Below are 21522 nucleotides of genomic sequence, written 5' to 3'. Positions count from 1 at the left end.
TCATTAAATGTTGAGGACTCTGGGCATGCAAGTGGCCTTGTGTGACTTGGCTTGTTATTTATTGTTGCTGTTTGATTAGTAATATATATATGGGCTAATAGTCCTTTGCCGTTGTGCAGCTCATGCTGCTGGGGCTTCTGACACACGTTTATGATTTAGTTTTCCAGCTTCTTTCAGTAATAAGTTCAGTAAAAAGTTTCCCAGAGCTTTTTGCTGTAATGTGTGCGCCAGGGAAGCTCCATATTTACTGCTGAATGAGGAAACCCGCTTCCCTCTCCAGAAGAGCACAGTTTGTAGGGAAGGGTAATATCTTTTATTAGATCTGCTGGTAGACTTGGAAAAAACAGCTAAGTTTCAGGCTTTTTAGTGCTTCTTTGAACCTGAAATGGGAACTGAATTCAAACTAAGTACAGGGGAAGAAAAACTGCTCTGAGCTTGGCTTGGTTCTGTCCGTCAGTCAGCCTACACGGGGGGAAAAATGTATTTTTTACTATATGTTTATTGCTATATGGTACCTGGGGAGGCAGGTCAGTGAGCTCTGGAGCAAGGGGAGGCGTTAACGAAGGACACTGTTGTTAGCCTTGGTGCAGGTACTGCCTCTGGCTCCTGGAAGGGTTAGTTAAGAGCAGGAAGGGGAGAAAATTTGGTCTTTTAATGAAAGTGGTGCCTCTGCTGAGTCCCTGGCTCTGGTGTTTAATAGAGCTGGTCGTTTTGATTCTAAGACCTGTCTTTTGCAGGTACTTCATAGTGATCTCTTGAGAAGTCAAAAGTATTATTTTACTTTTAATGAGGTTTTCTGTCTTTTTTCAATTTCCTTTATTACCGAATGTTATACTTTCCTTGCTCCCTGTGTTCCCAGTACTTAGCTTGAAAGTTTTTATTTTGGTTGGTACTTCTGAAAAAGTTTTTTTATGTGCTTTTGCACAGTTGTCCATCTCTGCTGGCTTGGCTGCTGGTTACCTTATCAACAACTGTGTGGAGACACCCGAGACCACGAAGGTACAATGATGAACTTGAACTGCACAGAACGTCAAGGCACTGCCAAGTGCAGATGATCACTTTGCTATTCTTGTTGCAAGATTGAACTTAACATAGAATGAGTGTACAGGTTATCCTCTGTAGGGTTTTTCCCCTGTTTTTTGCTTCTTTGCTTCACTGGAAGGTCTCCCGTGTCATAAGATGACAGCGTTGATACAGGGATGAATGGATGGGAGATGGGTATTGTCTGAATCGAGTTGGGTTTCATGGTTGTTGGGTTTCTCAGACTATGTCTACATTAACAAGTAAAGTGGGCCAGCAGCTCTTTTCTGGCCCTGGCAGCACGTGACACAGCCTGGTGTGAATCCAAACAGCAAAACTCTCTTCACCCCCTAAACCAGAGAGACCTCGTATATTGTTTGGTATGGATGGTCCCTGCAGTGTCCTGCCCCCTGAGCTACGTCCAGGCATTTTCTGGAGTTGGCCAAAGTCAAATGTGAGCCAGCAACGTACTAGGAAACTCCGTGACTCATGATGAGCTTGTGCCTGGACCTCCCCTGTAGCCACAGATTCCAGAGCAGATCAGCAGGACAGAAAAAAGTGTGTGTCTTCTCCTCAACCGTATAGCTCTGCTGGAGTCTGAGATTGGTGGATAGAAACTCCCTCTCCCCATAGTCTGAGACAATCTTGATCTGGAACAGCTTTATAGATGCACGAGTGAGGTTTTAGTCCTGAGCTCGTATGATCTGCCCACCAGTAGGGCTTGTTAGCTCAGGCAGAGCCTCACACAAGGCCTAGGTATCATCTTCTGGGCAGTGCCCAGTGCCAAAACACCATGATCCTGGGTCTTAGGGGTTCAGCACAACAGTTTGTATTGGCCTAGAAATGATCATATGAACGTACCAGGAGTCAAGCTGGGCTCTTCCTGAGCTTCACCACTACTAATGAAGCCAGTGGCCAAGCTCTCATGGGATTAATTTTCACAGTTGCCCTTGCCAAACCCAGCCCTTTTTAGAAGGTGGCGTGGTTCTCACAGAGTCAGGGGTTGGAAGGGACCTCTGGAGACCATCTAGTCCAACCCCCCTGCCAAAGCAGGTCCACCCAGAGCAGGTCGCACAGGAACATGTCCAGGCGGGGTTTGAATGTCTCCAGAGAAGGAGACTCCACCACCTCTCTGGGCAGCCTCTTCCGGGGCTCTGCCACCCTCACAGGAAAGAAGTTCCTCCTCATGTTTAGATGGAACTTCCTCTGTTCCAGTTTGTGCCCGTTCCCTCTTGTCCTGTCCCTGGGCACCACTGAGAAGAGTCTGGTCCCATCCTCCTGACACCCACCCTTTACGCATTGATGAGATCCGCAGGCCACTGAGATGAGCTGAAGGTTGGGCGAATGGATTTCTCCGTGACTCTGGTGATCTCTGCCATGAAATTCTTCCATGCTCCCATTCCCTCCGTGCTGTGTCCTTCCTGGGGAGCCGTGTCCATGTTGCCTAGTGGCCCTGTGCCTCCTGCAGCAGCCTCCGACAGACCCTGCATGGATCTGGCTCTCCCCGGGCAGCCTGTTCCCACGGCTGGGGGCAGCTCTGGATCTCCTCGGCGCAGATACACATTTTCTGAGTCTGATTTTCTTTGTGATATTTTCTGCAGTGCCTCTTCATTGCTGAATGCAGATGTGTCCCGCAGGATAAGCGAAGCTAGTTAATATACAGCAAGAATACACCTGGACAACTTGGATTTCTTCTTCATCCCAATCACTTCCCTCATCTTTTTCTGAAGAGGAAGAATTTTCATTATGTAGATATGAAAACGCTACTGAAAGGGCATTGTTTAATAAATGCGATGTTGAATAATGAGCTCTAAATACTGAATTCAGCTTTCGAGGAGGAGAACGGCAGTAGACAAAGTAGTATATTAACTCCATATTTATAATTTTGCAGAATGCAGATGATAAGATTGCGTGTGGCTTATGAGATAAAATACCAAATCATATATTTTACATTTTAAAAAAAATGGATTTTTTGACAAAAGAGCAGAAATCTTTCTTCCAACTTTCACTTTCTGTACTTTTTAGATACTGAAATTTTTCGTTCTTGTCAAAGATTCATTGTGACACAATCTGCTGCCTATATTGTGTTCTTTGTGCATAAGCAAGGTCCTTTGATCAGGCTGGCCAGATATGAAAGGCTTGCAGCTCCCAGCTTTCCCTGTACATTCAGAATTATTATTATGCCAGGAAATCATAGTCTTAATTAAATCTCTTCCATTAACTCAGTTCTTCAGATGTGGAGCGTTTTGGCGCATCTTTGATAGAAAACATTGATTATGACACTTGGATGTGCATTTATCTGCTCTCATCTAGAAGTTTCCTAAGGACATTCATCTGTCCTCACCAGCCATCAAGTCTCAGAGAACTGTTCCCGGTGTCTCACAGAAATCCTGCTTGAGAAAGCTTTAGCTTTTTTTTCTTTTCCTTTTCGTTTTTAACCTGCTGGCTAACGATCTGATGTTTATCTGAAATACAGCAGAGATTTTGATCGCATCAAATATTTAAAGGCACACTTGGTTGGTTTGATTGCAGAGTGGAAATTGAATTTTTCTGGATGCCTCTTCAGCAGCGTCAGGCTCTGTCTTTCACTCCCCTTCCACCCGTGATACAAAGCCTGTCGTCAGATGGTCACTTTGAGTGTGAAAGTTCTTTCAGCCTCTAAATGGAAGGAAAGGGAAGTAATTGCTTCATCGGAGATATCTTTTAGATATCAAATGTATCTTTTTTTAGACATTGCATATCTTTTGAAGTCCCACTACTTAAAAGATAGGGGGAAAAAAAATCAATTGGAGTTTGCTCCTGCAAATACGGAGTGGTGTGTGGAGGCAGGAGTGACGGCAGAGGGGTGCGATGGGCGCGCTCGGCCAGCACTGAGGGTGGGCGGTTGTTGGTGTTGGGCAGGATGTCTGCACCCAGTTATGTCAGATGCTTTTGGGAAGGCAGTGAAGGCAAACGGCTTGGATTTGGCTCCTCTTTATTAGTTCTTCCTTTTTAGCCCAGATGAAGGACCCATTGGAGCTCCTTATTTCTGTAACACAGAGCCCACGAGTGTTCCCTGTGCGAGGCAGCGCCGGGTCACGCGAGCGGCTGTGGAGGCTGCAGGGTAAGTGCTTGGCTCGATTTCACCCGGGAACGATCTCTGGAACCCTGATGGTGACACCAAGGCTGTAGCTGAGTTGAGGCACATGAGATGGCCTTTCACGGAGGCATCATCCCCACCAAGGCATCAGTGGACCGCAGCATTGCCAGTACCTGAACAGGAGCATCCTTGTGCAATGAATATAGTCTGACAGAGCCACGGGGACAAGCTTTTCACTTCACTCAGGGTTGGCCAAGCCTCTGCTGAAACCTGGATTGATATTTGTGTATTGCATTTTAAGAAAGATCTGGACCTTCTGGAGACAGGGCAGAGGAGAGCAGTGAGAAGTGTCAGGTACCTGAAAATGTGACTGTTGGAAGAGATCGAGGAGAGGGGAAAGATTATGTCTGAGGGCATCAAGATTGAGGGGACAGGAGGGTATGATCCTCAAAAAGCGTCCTCCAAAGGGGAAAGAGCAATTGTTTTTTTCTATCAGTAAAGGGCAAAGCAAGGAGCATCTCAAAGTGCTGCCAGAAAGATTCACACCGGACATTTGGAAACTCTTTGTGACAGAGGATAGTGAAGGACGGGCACAGATTGCTTGCAGTTTGCGTTACTCATTGCTCGAGCAGGTCGTGTGACACGTGTACGAGGATTGTATCAGGGGCAGGAGTGCACCAAGGGACTCTGCAGTTTCTGGACTCTGGTTGCCGGTTCTCAAGGCCAGCTCTGTTATGGTGCCACCAGGAAACCTTGGATCAGACCATTGCTGCGGAAAGAGCTGTGAGAAGCCTCGCCGAGGGATGGGTCCATACGTGTGTGTATCTATATGTGTATCAGGACACAGAACCACGGGCTTTGAGAGCCTTCCAGCAGGTGACATCCTGGAGCAGATGCTACAGCTGAGCTCTTCCAGTCCATGGGACACATTTTCTCTTTAAGTTAAGTTTTGCTGTGCATTGGCACATGCTGATGGCCCATCTGTCATTTGTAACAGCCGAATCCAGGGAACTTTTCAGAAATACACAAGTACCACCTTTCAGCTGTCACCAGGGACCCACGGACAGCTTCTAGTTCTGGCTGTGTCCCCCCGATTTTCTGGAGAGCATCAAAGAGTGAAGAGGAGAGATGGAGAGTGTGGCTTGGCAGAACAGCCTGACTTTGCAAGGCCCGTTCTCCAAACAACCTGAACAACCTTTGCAGAAAATGCAGGAAAAATGCCAGTGTGAGCCCAGCTGAGAAATATCTCAGGCAAAATTGTGAACATCTGGTGAGTGGTTTTAAGTGACTATAATGCAAAGATTATCACTAAATCTCACTTCTGTTGCTGACCTTTCCTATCCAGTGGAGCTCTCTGTAGGAACGTACCAGCAGGAAGGACCTGAGTGCTGAAGCCATTGCTTTCTGATTAAAATTCCCAGGTTTCGCTGGGAATTTTCCAAGAAAAGGTAGCGAGATCCAACCTATCGTTCCTCAGACCACTTCTGTCACCCAACCACAAGGTGTCTGCATTTTGTGACGCTGCAGATAAACAGGAGGATGTTTTTGTACAGTGTCATGTCATGGCATGACATACTTCTGAACCCCAGTATAATTCAGATGTGGGGAAAAGGCAAGGAGGAGTTTGAATGAAGACAGGGGCATCCAGTGCAGTGAGCTCATCAGTCAGCTTTTACGAAAGAAATAAGGAGGATTAAAATAACATTTTTGTGTTGAGAGGTGATTGAAGTTTGGCAAACCCATCATGTCTTTTTTTTACCTTCAGTAGAGATTTTTCTTACGAGTTGAATAATTCAGGTAGTGCAGCTAAACAGAAAATAACACCCCCAGAGAATGAACAATACAGCCCAAAACCTAATATGGGAAAGATGACAAATAATCCATCATTTTCTACATTAATCCTTCTAGTTAACAGTAGTATTCAAATGGAGTAATTCATCTGCTTATACGTCTGTTTCCCGAATGATCCAATCTATCAATTCAAGCCAGATGCGGGTTTGACTTCACCATTCTCCCAGGAGCTGTCTTTCTCCAGCCGTGGGGATGCTGGTTTTCCTAACGAGATTTGGGCCAGCTGCAGGAAACGAAGGAAAGAAATTATGAATATTTGCAGAAGCCTATACGGGCAGAACTTGCAGTGCACACAGACAGCGTGAGACCTTTAGAAGGAAAGGAAAACACATGAGGTTGTTCCCCAACATCAACCGCCCAGCAGTTGGTGGGATTCAGCCTGGAGAAGAGAAGGCTCCAGGGAGAGCTTAGAGCCCCTTCCAGTCCCTAAAGGGGCTCCAGGAAAGCTGGGGAGGGACTCTTGATCAGGGAGGGGAGTGATGGGATGAGCGGGAAGGGTTTGCCACTGAAAGAGGGGAGATTGAGATGAGATCTAGGGAAGAACTTCTTTGCTGTGAGGGTGGTGAGAGCCTGGCCCAGGTTGCCCAGAGAAGCTGTGGCTGCCCCATCCCTGGAGGGGTTCAAGGCCAGGTTGGAGGGGTCTTTGAGCAACCTGGTCTGGTGGGAGGTGTCCCTGCCCAGGGCAGGGGGTGGCACTGGATGGTCTTTAATGTCCCTTACAACCCAAACCATTCTGTGATTCTGTGATTAGCCTGTGGGCCTGGCTTGCAAAAAGCCAGTTGTCCCTGGGTAGGTGCCCGTTGTTGCTGGGGACACCCCTGCCCGTGGAAACCCTGCCAGCTCCTGCTAATGGCATTGTCAGGCCCTGCTTTCCAAACACAGAGTCTCGGGATCAACTGCTGAGCACCAGGAGCCTTTCACTGGGGGCTCCTGCTTCGCTTAAAACCTGTGTAACGCAATTCAGAAAAACACATCCCCTTAATTTTGTGAGTGAAATCATGACTAATCGTTAGGACTTAACCATCTCACAGATTATTAAAGCTGTGAGAATATTAAATATAATTTCTTTCCAGTGTTGTCAAGTTGTATAATTTTTATAGAGACATTTGATGTTCAGTATGTTCTTTATAGATGTCTCTTTTTAAAAAACAAGATATATATAAGGAGCTAAGACTGAAAGTATGAGTCAGGTGTAACCCAAAGACTCAAAAACTAAGGATAGCTTAAAAAAAAACCTCACACTTTTTTTATTATGACTTCATTATGTCTTTTTAGAAGGCCCCCAGTCCTGTGGCTGCTGGGGAACTTGGTAAATAGGTTTTAGAAGCTCAGTCTGGCAGCACTGGTTTTACTTGCACAGTATTATTTTCCCCACTATTCATGTCAGCAGAGCATGGTAATGAGGAGCCAGTTTGACTTCCCTTGCCCCAGAGCTGTTCTCCAGTCAGACGGCTCTGGCACAGGGTATTTGAAATTATGGAAATAGTTGAAAATACAAAAAAATCTTAGTTTTAAAGCATAATTTCCTTTAGAGCTGAGGGGAAGACATGGAGACAATATCTTTTTTTTATATATATTTTTTTAAATTTTTTTTCAGATTTTATGAAAATTTAGGAAGCCATGCTGAAACTTGGGGCCAGTTTTGCCCGGATGGTATCCTTAGAATAACTGCCTTTAGTGATAAGAGCAAGAGTTTTCTCTAATAAATTGACAAAACTTTGTTGTCCTCTATCTGGTGCTGGGAGATAAATCACCCGCAGTAGCGATGACACCAGACCTTTGAAGTTGTTCTTCTCTCTATAAGGACTCAGCCCATCCTCTGGGGGCAGCGAGGAGAGTGTATCATCCGGGGGGGACTTCTCCCTGTCCCCAAGACACCCGTCCCCTTCCCTCCCGTCCCTTCCCTGGCTCCCTGAGGGGGTGAGGACACCCTGTAAACCCACCAGCAGTTGCTCTGTGACCCCGACCAGGATTTCTCTCTCAAAGGCAAGGGCTGATCCGTGGTGAGGGCTGGTCACGGCGTGTTTCCTACAGCTGTGGGGGGAGAGCGAGCGCTTTGCATTTGTGAATTGTGTGGAATTGGCAGATCTGCTGACACATCGGCTCCAGTTTAAAGCTGGTTCTGACTTAGACGAGAAGCTGTCAAAGAAAACCGAAGTGATAAAGCAAGTTGTCTGTGAGTCAGTGAATGGAAAATTGTTTTCTCTGAGAAAACAATGCTCCTTGCCTTGACATGGTGTGAAGAGACCCGTTTGCTGGAAAGACTTTTGAGACATAAACTGAAGACCCTCCTCTTTCCAGCCCTGAGAGATGATTATCGTGTGGGTTGCAGAGACGGGAACTGGAGTCCTCCAGCCCTTTTGTTCATATTTTATTTTGATCAATGTTTTTTTGTCTCTCTCAATTTCCATGACAACTCTAATTGACAAACGAAGTCTTCATTATGTTGACAAAAATAGCCACGCTGCCCAGGTTGATGAGTAGCACCCATCTGCTGTCCCTACCTACCATTCCTGCCTTTACTCCCCCTGCTTGGAAACAGCGATATGTTATTGTTGGCCTAAGTTTCTTGGAAAATTTCACAGCAAAGGTATTGAAAAGCAATTAATATTCACAGAAAGATTACTGATTGAGATAGCTTTCACAGCACTGGCTTTTAAATAGCAGCTTCTCTTATTAATACCATCACTCCTAATAAATGCAATTAAAATTGTTGACTAATGAAAATTTTAGTGTTAATTTATATAATACAGACTTTATACTTGCAATTAGAGCTTTCTTGATTCTGCAACATGTTGTTCAGGGAGAGAGAGACTATCAGCTCTGATTACGTGTCTGTCATTTAGGAAGAAGAAAGCAATTTTTCACAGTCTCCCTTCTTAGCATCAGCCAAGAAACTTCTCGAGAAGCCAAAAAGTTGTATTTTAAGGAAGTTGCTTCAAAAGTCAACAGCGTTAAGATGTTTTTATATAAACACTTTTACTGATGAATCCACTGCATTCAACATTTGCCATTGTATTGTGTTCGGCTCTGAGAGGTGCCTCAAATACACGTATTGCTGCAGGGATGAGGTTTTGGCAGCCCAGAATACGTGGCATTGGTCCCGAGAATTTCGGTTTCGCGTGTTCTGTGCTCTGGCTTTGAGTTTTCCACAGAAAGTGGGATATTGCACTGAATTTGGAGCAAGTTCTTCTGTTGCTGACATTTCTCCACGTCAGTGCTAATCCACATGTGGAAAAACAACATCTGCTGAATCACTGCTTTGCTCTCGCTCTTCTTCACGGTGTTCTCAGGGTCCCCGGGAGCTGGTGTGGGGATGGTGGGTGCTGAGTTGAGTCAGTCCTTGCTGCAGCTCCAAGTGGTATCACAAGCTCTTATCTCTGCCTTTTGGGGCGGTATTGAGGAAATTGTGACTTCAGGCAGGGCCTGATTTGTTGCAGCAGCGTTTATGGTAACATCTACAAGTACTTCCCTGCCTATAGCTGTAATTCTCGCCTGGAGCACACGACCTGGGAGGAAAGGTGGAGGGATTTATCCAGTTACGAGATGACAGAGCTAAAGTTCCTTGTTACTGGCAGTGAATCTAATAAGGATCAACCGAGACAAGTTGCAGGTAAGGAGGTTCAGCTTGAACATATTGAAAAAAAACCATTAATCTTTACCAGAAGATTGTTCAGCTCCACAACAGGGCACCCAGAGAGGCTGAGAGAGCTTCATTTTAGAGGTCAGTATTTTAGTAGCCAAAGCCATGGCTGGCCTGGCCCAGTGCCGGCTGTGATCCCTGCCAGAGCACGAGGTTGGACACCTCCAGAGGTTTCTTCCAACCATGGCTTCTGTGATGCTGTGAGTGTATATTCAACAAATGTCCCGGGTCAATGGCACCCACTGGGAAGAGCTTTATAACTTCCTTCTGTCTCTCATCTGCAGGCGTTCTTCATGCTAAAAAGGTGAACTCATTTGATATAAGAAGCCCCTTTTTCTGACATCTTTCTTTCCTTTGTTCACTCTCTGTGTTGAAGTACAGCTTCTAACTAAATTCAATCTATTCAGTCTGCCAGAAAGACCAAAGTCCGGTCTCCTCCTTGGGAAGCCTTTCCGGAGGGCAGCGTAGCTTCCTGCAGTTTTCAGAGCAGAGTGGCCTTCGGTGTCTTCTGCCTCATGTGCAATAACATCATGGTTGAGACCCCACCTGGAGCACTGTGCCCAGCTCTGGAGTCCTCAGCACAGGAAGGACATGGACCTGTTGGAGCGGGGCCAGAGGAGGCCACGGAGATGCTGGGAGGGCTGGAGCCCCTCTGCTGGGAGGACAGGCTGAGAGAGTTGGGGGGGTTCAGCCTGGAGAAGAGAAGGCTCCACGGAGACCTTCAAGCCCCTTCCAGTCCCTAAAGGGGCTCCAGGAAAGCTGGGGAGGGACTCTTGATGAGGGAGGGGAGCCATAGGAGGAGGGGGAAGGGTTTGACACTTAGAGGGGAGACTGAGCTGAGATGTGGGGAAGAAATTCTTTGCTGTGAGGGTGGTGAGAGCCTGGCCCAGGTTGCCCAGAGAAGCTGTGGCTGCCCCATCCCTGGAGGGGTTCAAGGCCAGGTTGGAGGGGGCTTGGAGCAACCTGGTCTGGTGGGAGGTGTCCCTGCCCATGGCAGGGGGTGGCACTGGATGGGCTTTAAGGTCCCTTCCAACCCAAACCATTCTGTGATTCTATGTCCAAGGCAATCTCTCGACACTTCTGCCAGGGCATTTGCCTGACTTTCAAAGTCCTCTGGCAAGCGTGTATTTTTGCAGTTGATCGGCACAAGGCGTGACACCAGCAATTTTCAAGGAGCTTTCTCCGCTGCTTTCCATGGTGGAGCTGTTTGGGATGTGAGCTGTAGCGTTACTGTTGTGGAACACCTCTGCCCCTCAGGCAGCTTCTGCTTCACTCTGGGTCCTTCTGTTTCTATAGAAAACAGCTCATTCACTGTCTTTTATACTTCGCTTTTTTTTTTCCACTTCATGTTCAACTGCTTACAGCTTCAGATTATGCAAAATGCTCTGAAGATGTTTGTTTCAGCAAGAATTTTGCTTGAAATCCAGAAGAACCTTACAAGCTGTGCAGTACGTTTTGCCACCACTTGTATGACAGATAATTTGGAGTCTTCACTTCTCAGCATAACAGTTAGAGTTGCCACTTTCTAGCTACATAAATCTAGCTAAGTTTTGACTGTAATTATTTATTTACTGCCTTGCGCAGCTGTTCTTTGGGACATACTTCAGCTACCTGTTCCTGCTACAGTCTTGCAGCACCAAGAAGTTAATCTTCAGGTGCATTTGGCAAGTATAAATCTGAGTGATGTGATTTTTTAGAGCGGCACAGCGTGGTGACCCTGTTTGTACAAAGGAAGCACCCACCCATCTCCAGTTTGCCCTCTCTTTATTGGGATCTCTGGCTCCGTGGTCACCACGACTGTGTGGTGAAGTCTCAGAGATGTGGTTTCACAGCGTGTGTGCACCAGACTCTGCAGACAGAGAGGTGTATGCACGTGGGAACAGGGAGAGAGAAATAACTGCATGTGTATAAAGACGAAGATAATAAATATTCCAACTGTGAAGTCCCTTAAAAAAAATAGTTTTGGTGAGGATGGCATGCCCGAGTCTCTGTTTAGTTCTGGATACTGAGCACTCTGGATACAAAAGCACATTTTTCTATCAGTTGGTGTGGTTTTGCAGCACAATTCTCTTTGTTGAAGCATTAAGGAGAGTGTTTGCAGACTTGCGCCCCACAGGAATGCCAGCAGTGTGCTCTCCTGTCAGACATGGGGTCAAAATTTCCAGCTCCCATCCAAATCAAGTGTTTCTGGGATAACTGACAGTAGCAAGTGCTTGTCACCTGATATTTTTCAGTTCTGGTTTCAAAACAGGGGAGAAGATTTCATATCACTTTGGATTATGGAGAACTGCATCGTGCATGATGTCAGATTCTTTCATCCTTCCCTGTTTTGTCACTTCCAAACTCCCGTGTCTCAGCAGCTGCTGAGGAGAAGGCCTAGGAGCTCCATGTGGTGTCACTGGCCTGGGAGGGGACATGGTTGAGAGCATCAGGGAAGGCCGTGTTGGGTGCTGCATGTTTATAGAGCTGATGTGACTCTACCCCTCTGCTCCACACTGGGGAGACCCCACCTCTGTCCAGCTCTGGAGTCCTCAGCACAGGAAGGACCTGGACCTGTTGGAGCGGGGCCAGAGGAGGCCACGGAGATGCTGGGAGGGCTGGAGCCCCTCTGCAGGGACACTGCTCAAGGTCACTGATTCAGATTCAGAGATTCCTTGCCCCAACACATCCTCTGTAAATGGTCTATAGCATGCTAAACTTTGAAATCAGAGCTAAGCAATATATAGGATTGATTGTGCATATACGGTCCTTTAGACAGAAACCACTGACCAAACATGGCCAGAAGGTCGAGGGAGGGGATTCTACTCCTCTGCTCCGCTCTGGGGAGACCCCACCTGGAGCACTGCGTCCAGCTCTGGAGTCCTCAGCACAGGAAGGACTTGGACCTGTTGGAGCGGGGCCAGAGGAGGCCACGGAGATGCTGGGAGGGCTGGAGCCCCTCTGCTGGGAGGACAGGCTGAGAGAGTTGGGGGGGATTCAGCCTGGAGAAGAGAAGGCTCCAGGGAGAGCTTAGAGCCCCTTCCAGTCCCTCAAGGGGCTCCAGGAGAGATGGGGAGGGGCTCTGGATCAGGGAGGGGAGCCATAGGAGGAGGGGGAAGGGTTTGCCACTGAAAGAGGGGAGATTGAGCTGAGATGTGGGGAAGAAATTCTTTGCTGTGAGGGTGGTGAGAGCCTGGCCCAGGTTGCCCAGAGAAGCTGTGGCTGCCCCATCCCTGGAGGGGTTCAAGGCCAGGTTGGAGGGGGCTTGGAGCAACCTGGTCTGGTGGGAGGTGTCCCTGCCCAGGGCAGGGGGATGGGACTGGATGATCTTTAATGTCCCTTCCAACCCAAACCATTCTATGATTCTATGTTTTGTGGGTGGCCTTGAGACCCACTCATTCAGAAGACCTTCCACAAGTGCAAAACTTTCCTCAGTCGTACTTTCCTGTGGCCTTGCAAATGGACCACGTTGATTCCTGTTCCTGTGACAATGCCCTGACAACAGCCTTGGGAAAATGAGAAAGGACCCAGTCTGATCCTGCTGGGTTTCTGGCTGTGGTTCCCAGGCTCCAGCGATGACCTTTCTGGTGGCGCAAAACACGAGCAGTCAGTAATGCTCAAAAACCAGTTCGGAGGCACGTGGGATTGTTCTTCTAAAGACCTTCCTTGAATTTTTTCAGGCTCTCTCATCCATGGAGGAATTCAGAAACCTGGATCGGGATATTGAGGGATCTGCAAAACGGTGGAAGAAATTTGTTGAATCTGAGTGTCCTGAAAAGGAGAAATTCCCCCAGGAATGGAAGAACAAGTCAGCTCTGCAGCGCCTGTGCATAATGAGAGCCCTACGACCCGACCGCATGACCTACGCCATCAGGTGGGGACACTTCACCTCCGTAACGCTCTTTGCAGGCAGCTTTGGGGCTGGGTTTTCCAGGGAACAGGAGTAATTTGGGAATGTGTTTAGATTTTTTTATTACAGAATGTGAGTTCTGCAAAATGGTGCCCTATAAAGGAGTCAGTGAATGAGTCAGCTCTGAACTCTGCAGCAGTCAACGCGTTTCATTCAACTGGGATTTCTCGCTGAGGGAGATGTAACCCCAATACCAGCAGTAGTGGTGGAGCAGGATAACTAGCACTGGGTGAGGAGCAGACATGGCAAGTCATAAATGAGCATCATCACACAGATGTTGCACATCTATTCGAGTCTTTTAATGGTCGGTACAACTTCTAGAGTTCCATAAAGTCGATTTTAGTTACTACATCCTGTATGGCAGGTCCTTAGGCAGAAGAATAGAGTGTAGAAGTAGAGGAAAGTCTTACAGAGGTTTCCACTTTTTTTTTTTTCTTCCTGTAAAATGCAAAATTTATGTGATACTAGTTCTGAAAGTTGTAGTTGTAAATTATGTAGCGAAGGTAACTAGGCGAGTCTAAACTTTATGAAGGTATGCAAAAAGCAATATGCTTGTTCCAGGAGAAACTAAAGGTCTGTCACTCCATTAGGACTTGTTTTTTCCTCCTCTGTCCTAGTACTCTACGATCTGACATTTCTGCAATGTCTCTCACGCCGCTGCCTCTCAAATAGTTTATATTGCTCCACCATCTGGCGTGTGCGTGTATACAGGTGCATGTAGCAGATTGAATTAACGCCGTGTATGAACTAGATTTCTGTTTGTGCTTTAAAATTCACAGAAAAACGCAGACAAGACTGGGGGAAGTCTCCCTGTGGTCAGTGGTGTTATGTTTTATTAAATTAAATACTATAATTTGTCATAATCATACCATTCTAAACCATCTTCTTTTTCATTTCTTACTCTCTTGGGGCTGGATTCGCCATGTGTTCTCTCAGCTGAAGAGATTGTTTTTCCTCTTGTTGTTTAGTTTGAGTAAAATAAACTCTAGTCTTTCTGAACTTTTAAGTGCGTATTTCATTTAAGCAAGTTTAATTCATTTCTTTCAGTTAAAATGGCAGTGCTCACATAGCTCAAAAATAAGTAGAACATAAAGTTTCAACACCTTTCATATTTCTCTTTTATGAAAAGGTAAAGGAATCCAAGATCAAAAGCTTGGCTGGATATTTTTAGGGTCTGGGCATGTCAAGCTTTTCCATTTGCACAAGAGTATTTAAATGGGTTTTTGTTTTGTTTTGTTTCTAATCTAGAAGTAGGTTAGAATGTAAACATGTGCAAACAGCAGCAATTCAAGAAATTCTTCTTGAAATACAGGGAAGTCAGACAATGTGCCCAGAAGGCTTAAGAAGAGCTTTTGTTTAGGGAAATCTCATACCCCAAAAGCAAATGTGAAATGATGAGTGGTAACAATGACAGTCACAAGGTGTTTGACCTCCTGGTTCCTCCTGGGTGGTGTTATCATCCTCAAGCACCTCTTCAGCCAGCAGCCTGGCTAAGGCAGGTGCTGTTCCCTTGGTGAAGAACCTTGCTGTTCCTTGGAGATCCACCTCTCTGGGAAAGCTACGGGACTGTTCATCTGTCCCCCTCACGTCAGTCGGTGAAGTCCAGTGCTCTGCTGTAGGAAGGAAGAGCTGTCTTGGGGCTGAGCTTAATGCAGTCAGCATTTCTGATCGCCACCACGCAGGAGGCTCACCTGGGGTGTCGTTCTCCTAAGCGCTGTCAAAGCTGTGTTCTGTCTGTGACCCTTGAAAAAGGGGGGGATCTTGTAGAGCACTGGGGAGCTGCTCACTCTGACCACGAGGACTTCAGACTCAACACCCCTACTTCAGCCAGCAGCGTTTCAAGATCCTGTGTGCATTAACCAGTGCATTGAGCTTCAGATACCTCTGGTGTCATTGGATCCCACAAGCTGTTTTGCAGTTCTCAATTTGCAGATCTCTTCCTTCTGTAAATGAGAGAAATCTGCTAACATGAAATGCCTTACTGCTGGTCAGTGGACATCACTGCTAGTCCTAACCCTCCTGTCTGTTGGAGAGTCTTGACAAGTACTTGAGTGCATTTTAGGAATCAAGGAGTAACTTTGAAGCATAAACACAGGGGACTGGGGGTATTTTAGATGCCCTAGAGTATCCCTACCTCAACTCCAGCTGCTGTTCATAAAGGTGCAAGACCTTTTATGTCCCATGTCATATGTGCCAGCTCCATGAAGGTGTTATAGGAAGCTCTTTGGTATCTAAAATGATCCACCCATGTACAAGCTTCTTGCCTTTCCCTGTCTTGGAGTTAGGTTTTTCAGCCACTCTCCATAGCAGATCCCTGGGGCTATTTGCACAGGCTGTTCTATTCCTTAGGCCTAAGGAGCCACCAGGAGAAACCACGCTTACCCTGAGTCACTCCTTAGAGCTTGGGTGTGGGTGGTGCTCTGTTTATCACCAAGAACCATAAATTCCTAAAGAGGGGTTTTCCACTGCAAATACCTGTTTCATCCTTCAGTTTTACTGAGGAACATCAGCAAGGAGCTTCTTGCAACACCTTGTGCTCCCATGCTTCCACATCCATGAGGTCAGATCAGTGCAGCAGCTACTAGCAAGGTATAACTTGCTCATGATGAAGGCCCTCCAAAAGCACTGGTACTTATGCTTTGAGGGACAGACCTTTGAAACAGTGCAGAAGGACTAAGGACTCTGATAGCTGGCACCTCCAGCCATGGCTATGACACTTACACCAACCTTTCAGAGTCACAGAATCGCAGAGTGGTTTGGGTTAGAAGGGACCTTAAAGATCATCCAGCTCCAACCCCCTGCCCTGGGCAGGGACACCTCCCACCAGACAAAGGTTGCTCCAAGCCCCCTCCAACCTGGCCTTGAACCCCTCCAGGGATGGGGCAGCCACAGCTTCTCTGGGCAACCTGGGCCAGGCTCTCACCATCCTCACAGCAAAGAAGTTCTTCCCCAGATCTCAGCTCAATCTCCCCTCTTTCAGTTTAAAACTGTTCCCCCTCGTCCTATGGCTCCCCTCCCTGATCCAGAGTCCCTCCCCATCTCTCCTGGAGCCCCTTGAGGGACTGGAAGGGGCTCTAAGGTCTCCCCGGAGCCTTCTCTTCTCCAGGCTGAACCCCCCCAGCTCTCTCAGCCTGTCCTCACAGCAGAGGGGCTCCAGCCCTCGCTGCATCTCCGTGGCCTCCTCTGGCCCCACTCCAACAGGTCCCTGTCCTTCTGCTGTTGGTGGCCCCAGAGCTGGAGGCAGCACTGCAGGGTGTCTCCCCAGAGCGGAGCAGAGGGGCAGAATCCCCCCCCTCGCCCTGCTGGCCACGCTGCTGGGGATGCAGCCCAGGCTACGGGGGGTTTCTGGGCTGCCAGCACATGTTGTCGGCTCATGTTGAGCTTCTCACCCACCAACACCCCCAAGTCCTTCTCCTCAGGGCTGCTCTCAATCCATTCTCCGCCCAGCCTGGATTTGTGCCTGGGATTGCCCTGACACAGGTGCAGGACCTGGCACTTGACTTGGTTGAATTTCCTGAGGTTCACACAGGCCCAGATAAAGGATCTTAGGCAACTGCGGCTTCACATAACCTAGGAAAGCTGTAAGGCAGTCATTTGTCTTGCAGGGTATTTTTGCTTTTTATTCTGGCACCGTTTCTCAAACCCTACTGCTTATCCTGTGAGGCACCCCTGGGAATGCCTTGCTTGAAAGACACCACGTGCAGGTGCTCTTCCAGCCCTGTCTCTGAGGGCAGCCCTTCACATGTGGTCTGTTCCAAAGTCTCCAAGTCTCAGTCGTCATGTTTCTGAATCTCCAAGGCATCATTTCATAGAGGCGAGACTCGGTGTAAAACAAGAATGTTGTGACCTTGTATCTAAAGGACTTTTTTACATTTTGTGGACTGAAGCTTTGCAGCAGCTCTTTAGCAAATCTTGACCTAGAACAGGAAAATCTACTTGAAAGAGGAACCAAACAAAGTGGAAGCTTTTTCTTTTGCAATCCCTTAGGCGTTTCTATTCCAACTGTCTTTCACTAGTCCTTGAAGGAGATTCTCAGCTCTCTTAGAAAGAATTTGGCTGCCTGATTTTGGTATCATCTACCAGGTAAAAACTGGCCCATGTTTTTCTTCCCCATGGTACTGAGGTTTTCAAAAGCCTGAGTCTGGAAGACTATAATCTCCCCTGGAAGAGTAACTGTGGGTTTTTGGGGTTTGAATGTACCACCCCTACCTTTGAATCAATGTTCATTGTATCCCCTTTCTCTAAAGCAGTGATTTTGGAAGCTCTCCCTGGGGAGATTCAGCCCGGACCTTCTCCGTGTGCTGTTCTGCTCAGGCAGCTGCTCTGGAGCTGAATTTTCCCCTGGTTTTCACTCTGTTGTATTTTTCCTTGTTCCTCTCAGGCAGAGGCTGAGCTACACGTGCTGGATATTCTTGGAGCTCTTCCCTTTTATCTTTTCAGAACAAAGTAATTTTGTAAATCATCTGGACTTTTTGTGACTTTTGGTGATAAATCTAAAGGAATGCTGTTCCCCCTCAAAGGCTGTATGGATTACAAAGTACACGGCAGTTTTCTATACATTAACTTAACTATTTCTGCTCTCCTGAGATGCCTTTGTCAGAATCAAGCTGGTACTTGTCTTGAATTTCTGAGTACAGTGTTTTGCCCCTGTAAAAAGTGCCAAGCATTGCTGCTGAGTGACAACTCCAGAAGCCCAGCCTGCACATCCTCTCTCAAATTACTTTGTGCCCAGTCTTTTCGTTTATAATTTGTTCGAAACAGCAAAATCAAAACTAATTAATCGATTATTTGCAGGGGAATCTTTCTTTTCTGAACGACGGTAGACTGGCAAAACTTTTTTTTTCTTTCTGGCAGAGATTTCGTAGAAGAAAAGCTTGGCAGTAAATATGTGGTAGGGAGATCCCTGGATTTTGCAACAACCTTTGAGGAATCAGGACCTGCAACCCCCATGTTTTTTATCCTGTCCCCGGGAGTCGACCCACTGAAGGATGTGGAGAAACAAGGTAAATAAATCATGTTTCTAGGCAAACCACAGCACTGCTTTTTATCTCCCGCATAATTATCTTGGCATGACATTCTTGTTCTGGTTTTTTTCCCTCATCTCTTTGTAGATAATGGAGTAATCTGTTAAAAATAGATAATTGTGAGAGGATGTGATTGGGTTTTGGGGTTTTTTTTCCCTTTTTTTCTTAAAGGTTTTTGGATTTTCATCTAAAGTTTAATTTAAACTCGTCTCTCTCCTGCATTGCCTGGATTCCCAGTGTGGTTCACACTGCAACAATTTCTGGGTTGGTCTTGTACACAACCTATAATTTACGTCAGAGGTATCTAATACGCTGTCAGATAGCTAAAAATAAACAATAGCTCCCTATACCAGTCTGCTGGTGAGCGGCAGAGTTTCCAGTTCTTAATCCCATCCTTCCCGAGTTGATTGTGGTATGGATGGTCAGACCTAGTGCTGGCGGCTGGTTTCAAAGCCGGAGGGGCCTCTCTGAGGTGCGGTGTGGGAGAAGGCAGTGATTTCTGCTGTGGATGGGCTGCTGCAGTCGGTGCCTCTGCTCTGCAGCTGCCGACGTGCAGGATTTGCTCTGGGTCTCAGCTCCTGCGTGGAAGAATTACCATTTTCAGCCTGAACATGGCAATTACAGAAGGTCTGGAAATGGGGTCATTTCTGAGTGTTAAACAGCGGTAACTGCTGTCACTTCTTTAGAGACTGGTACAGCAGGGGGGTCAGATGCCTTCGGGTAATGCCTTAGGGCTGCTTCAGGTTGCCGTTCTGCTCATCAGATGTCTCCTCTCCGTCTCCAGCCATGCACTCCACATGTCTCCAAGGCCGTGGCTTGTGATGAAGCCCCAATGCTCCCCACAGTGGGGAGCAGAGTATATTTAAACTGTGTGAATTCCATATCAGACCACAGTAGAGCTGCTGGCTGGTTTTTAGCAGACAGATCTGCAGACTAAACATCAGCAGAGAAACCAGTACCACGGAGCTAAGCCATCGTCCAGGCGAGTGCTGGAAGAACACAGACCTCTGTATTTCTTTTCCTCTCTATGACGCACCTTCTGGGTCATCCCAAAATAATATTTGAGTCAGTGTTTACCCACAAGCAGCTTTCAGAGATGTTAAAGTCCAGTCTGAGCCACAGCCCAGATGGAGCTCTCCATTTGGGGAGTTCCTGGGCTTTGCGTTGTGTTTCGTGCTCCTTCTGCCCTGATACCAGGTCTCATTGTTGTGAATTGAAAGGCATCCCCCTGAGGAGGCAGCTCCCTTTGGAGCCACGTCGATGTCCTGTCTCTCACTGTGTTATCTTCTTGTATGGGAAATGAAGCACTAAAATCCAGCCATGAATGGTTTAATTGGAATTGTAAAGATGAGTGTAGTTGAGCACCTGGGGCTAGTCAGCCAGAAAAGTTACAGCACGTAAAACTGAAAAAACTCTAATGAAATAAAGCCATTGCTTCAGTGCGGCTGCACTGGCCTTAAAGCCTCCCTCGCTGGGGTTTGGACTGGATTCATTACTCAATATTTTCTCTACCCTTCATTAGGTTTTATTAAAGTGCAATACATGATTCCTGTGGATGGAAGATAGCTTCTTCCAGGTGCTGCCCACTCCTGGGACCTTTCCGTGGCAGCGTGGGGAGGACCCTGCAGCAAACCCTGCTGGGCTGGGAAAGCTTCCCCACCTCCATGGGGCTGCCACACCATCCCCTCTCCTCTCCGAGGAAGGAGGAAGGCTGGCATGATCTCTGGTGAGGCCATCAACGCGGACCCGCTGTGTGTCCCTCTGTGGTCCTGGTCCTCTCCGTGAAGTGGAAATAATAACAGTTATTAATTTTATTATTAATCACCTGGTTCAAGGTAGCGCCCTGCCTTTGGTAAATGTGCCCGGTCCCTTCTTGACAGGGTGGCTCTTGGAGGCTGAGGAGGAGATCTGCAGTGGTCAAAGCTGGCACCAGCAGAGATGGTGAGAAAGAGAACTGGAAAGTCCCCAGTGTGGGGGGAGCTGTGTCCCAGGGAGATGCCATAGTAAGGCTAAGCAGAGAGCTCGAGCAACTGGAAAAGTTTTGGATGTTTGTTTTACTTCTGGCCATCTGTTACCACTCTTGCACCAAGACCTGAATCCTAAGTCTTGCAAGAGAAATTGTGTCCTTGTTTTACTATAAAACTTGCCTGCTTTTAGCAGAAATCAGGAATTAAGGGTGCACCAAATGTGCCTGCAGAGATAAGTGTGGGCAACCCCAAGGGATCAGCATGTGGGCTCACGTGTCCTGACCCCCCAGCTGAGCCGAATGCAGCCTACCATGATGTGTGGAGCCAGGGTGGATGTTTCTTGGGCTCCTTCCCTCCAGCAGCGCAAATTGGTGCTCACCTGAGGAGCACACAGCAGAGAGCGCTTGCTGCAGGCAGTTACTTCTCCTGCAAAATGAGTAGCAACTGGTGTCCTCTGTCTTTGGATGGCAGAGATTCAGAAAACAGCACAGGGGATCTTTTAGCCATGGTCACTTAAAGGATCTGAGGCACTGGAATGCTAAAGAGCAATCAGAGGAATCTGAAGGAGTGTCACAGACTAAATGAAGAAACGCTCAATAGCTGCTATCCTTCCTCCAGAGCAGGACAGTAAATGACATGAGATCTGGGGTTCCTGCCCTGCACCATGCACAGGGGGCCATGGAAGGGACTGCAGGAGGTGGTCTACAGTGGCTCCTGGAGCACCCCTTTCCACGGGCTCTGCTGCAGTCCATCGGGCATGGGCCTTCCCACATGCATCAAGGTGCTCCCAGAGGCAGCTCCACACCTGCCAAAGCCCATGATGATCCATGAGGAATCTGGAGGGCTGACTGGTGTCTCCATCCAAGAAACCTGGGAGGCCTTGGTCAAGACCACAGGAGCTCAGGAAGATTTCATTCCAGCTGCCTCCTGTCACACAACGAGCGATGCACTTCACTTGTAGGGAGAAGCGGTGATACATTTACTGATATAAAATAGGAATTTAACACAGTTTGGTTTTTTAAATTTTGCAGTGCTTTCACAAGATTTGA

General features: G+C 47.3%; 1 protein-coding gene across 1 annotated transcript in view; it reads left to right on the top strand.

The window, feature by feature from the left end:
• DNAH9 (dynein axonemal heavy chain 9) overlaps positions 1 to 21522 on the top strand; it is a 228924-nt gene that overhangs the window by 159033 nt on the left and 48369 nt on the right. The window contains exons 60-61 of the mRNA XM_074160192.1: positions 13253 to 13446; positions 18337 to 18485. Of these exons, the coding sequence (XP_074016293.1) occupies positions 13253 to 13446; positions 18337 to 18485 (343 nt within the window). The remainder of the gene's footprint in view (positions 1 to 13252; positions 13447 to 18336; positions 18486 to 21522) is intronic.

This window comes from Numenius arquata, chromosome 17 (assembly GCF_964106895.1).
Source record: "Numenius arquata chromosome 17, bNumArq3.hap1.1, whole genome shotgun sequence".
NCBI lineage: Eukaryota > Metazoa > Chordata > Aves > Charadriiformes > Scolopacidae > Numenius > Numenius arquata.
Note: the sequence above shows the minus strand (reverse complement) of the source record. Positions and strands in the feature narration are given on the sequence as shown.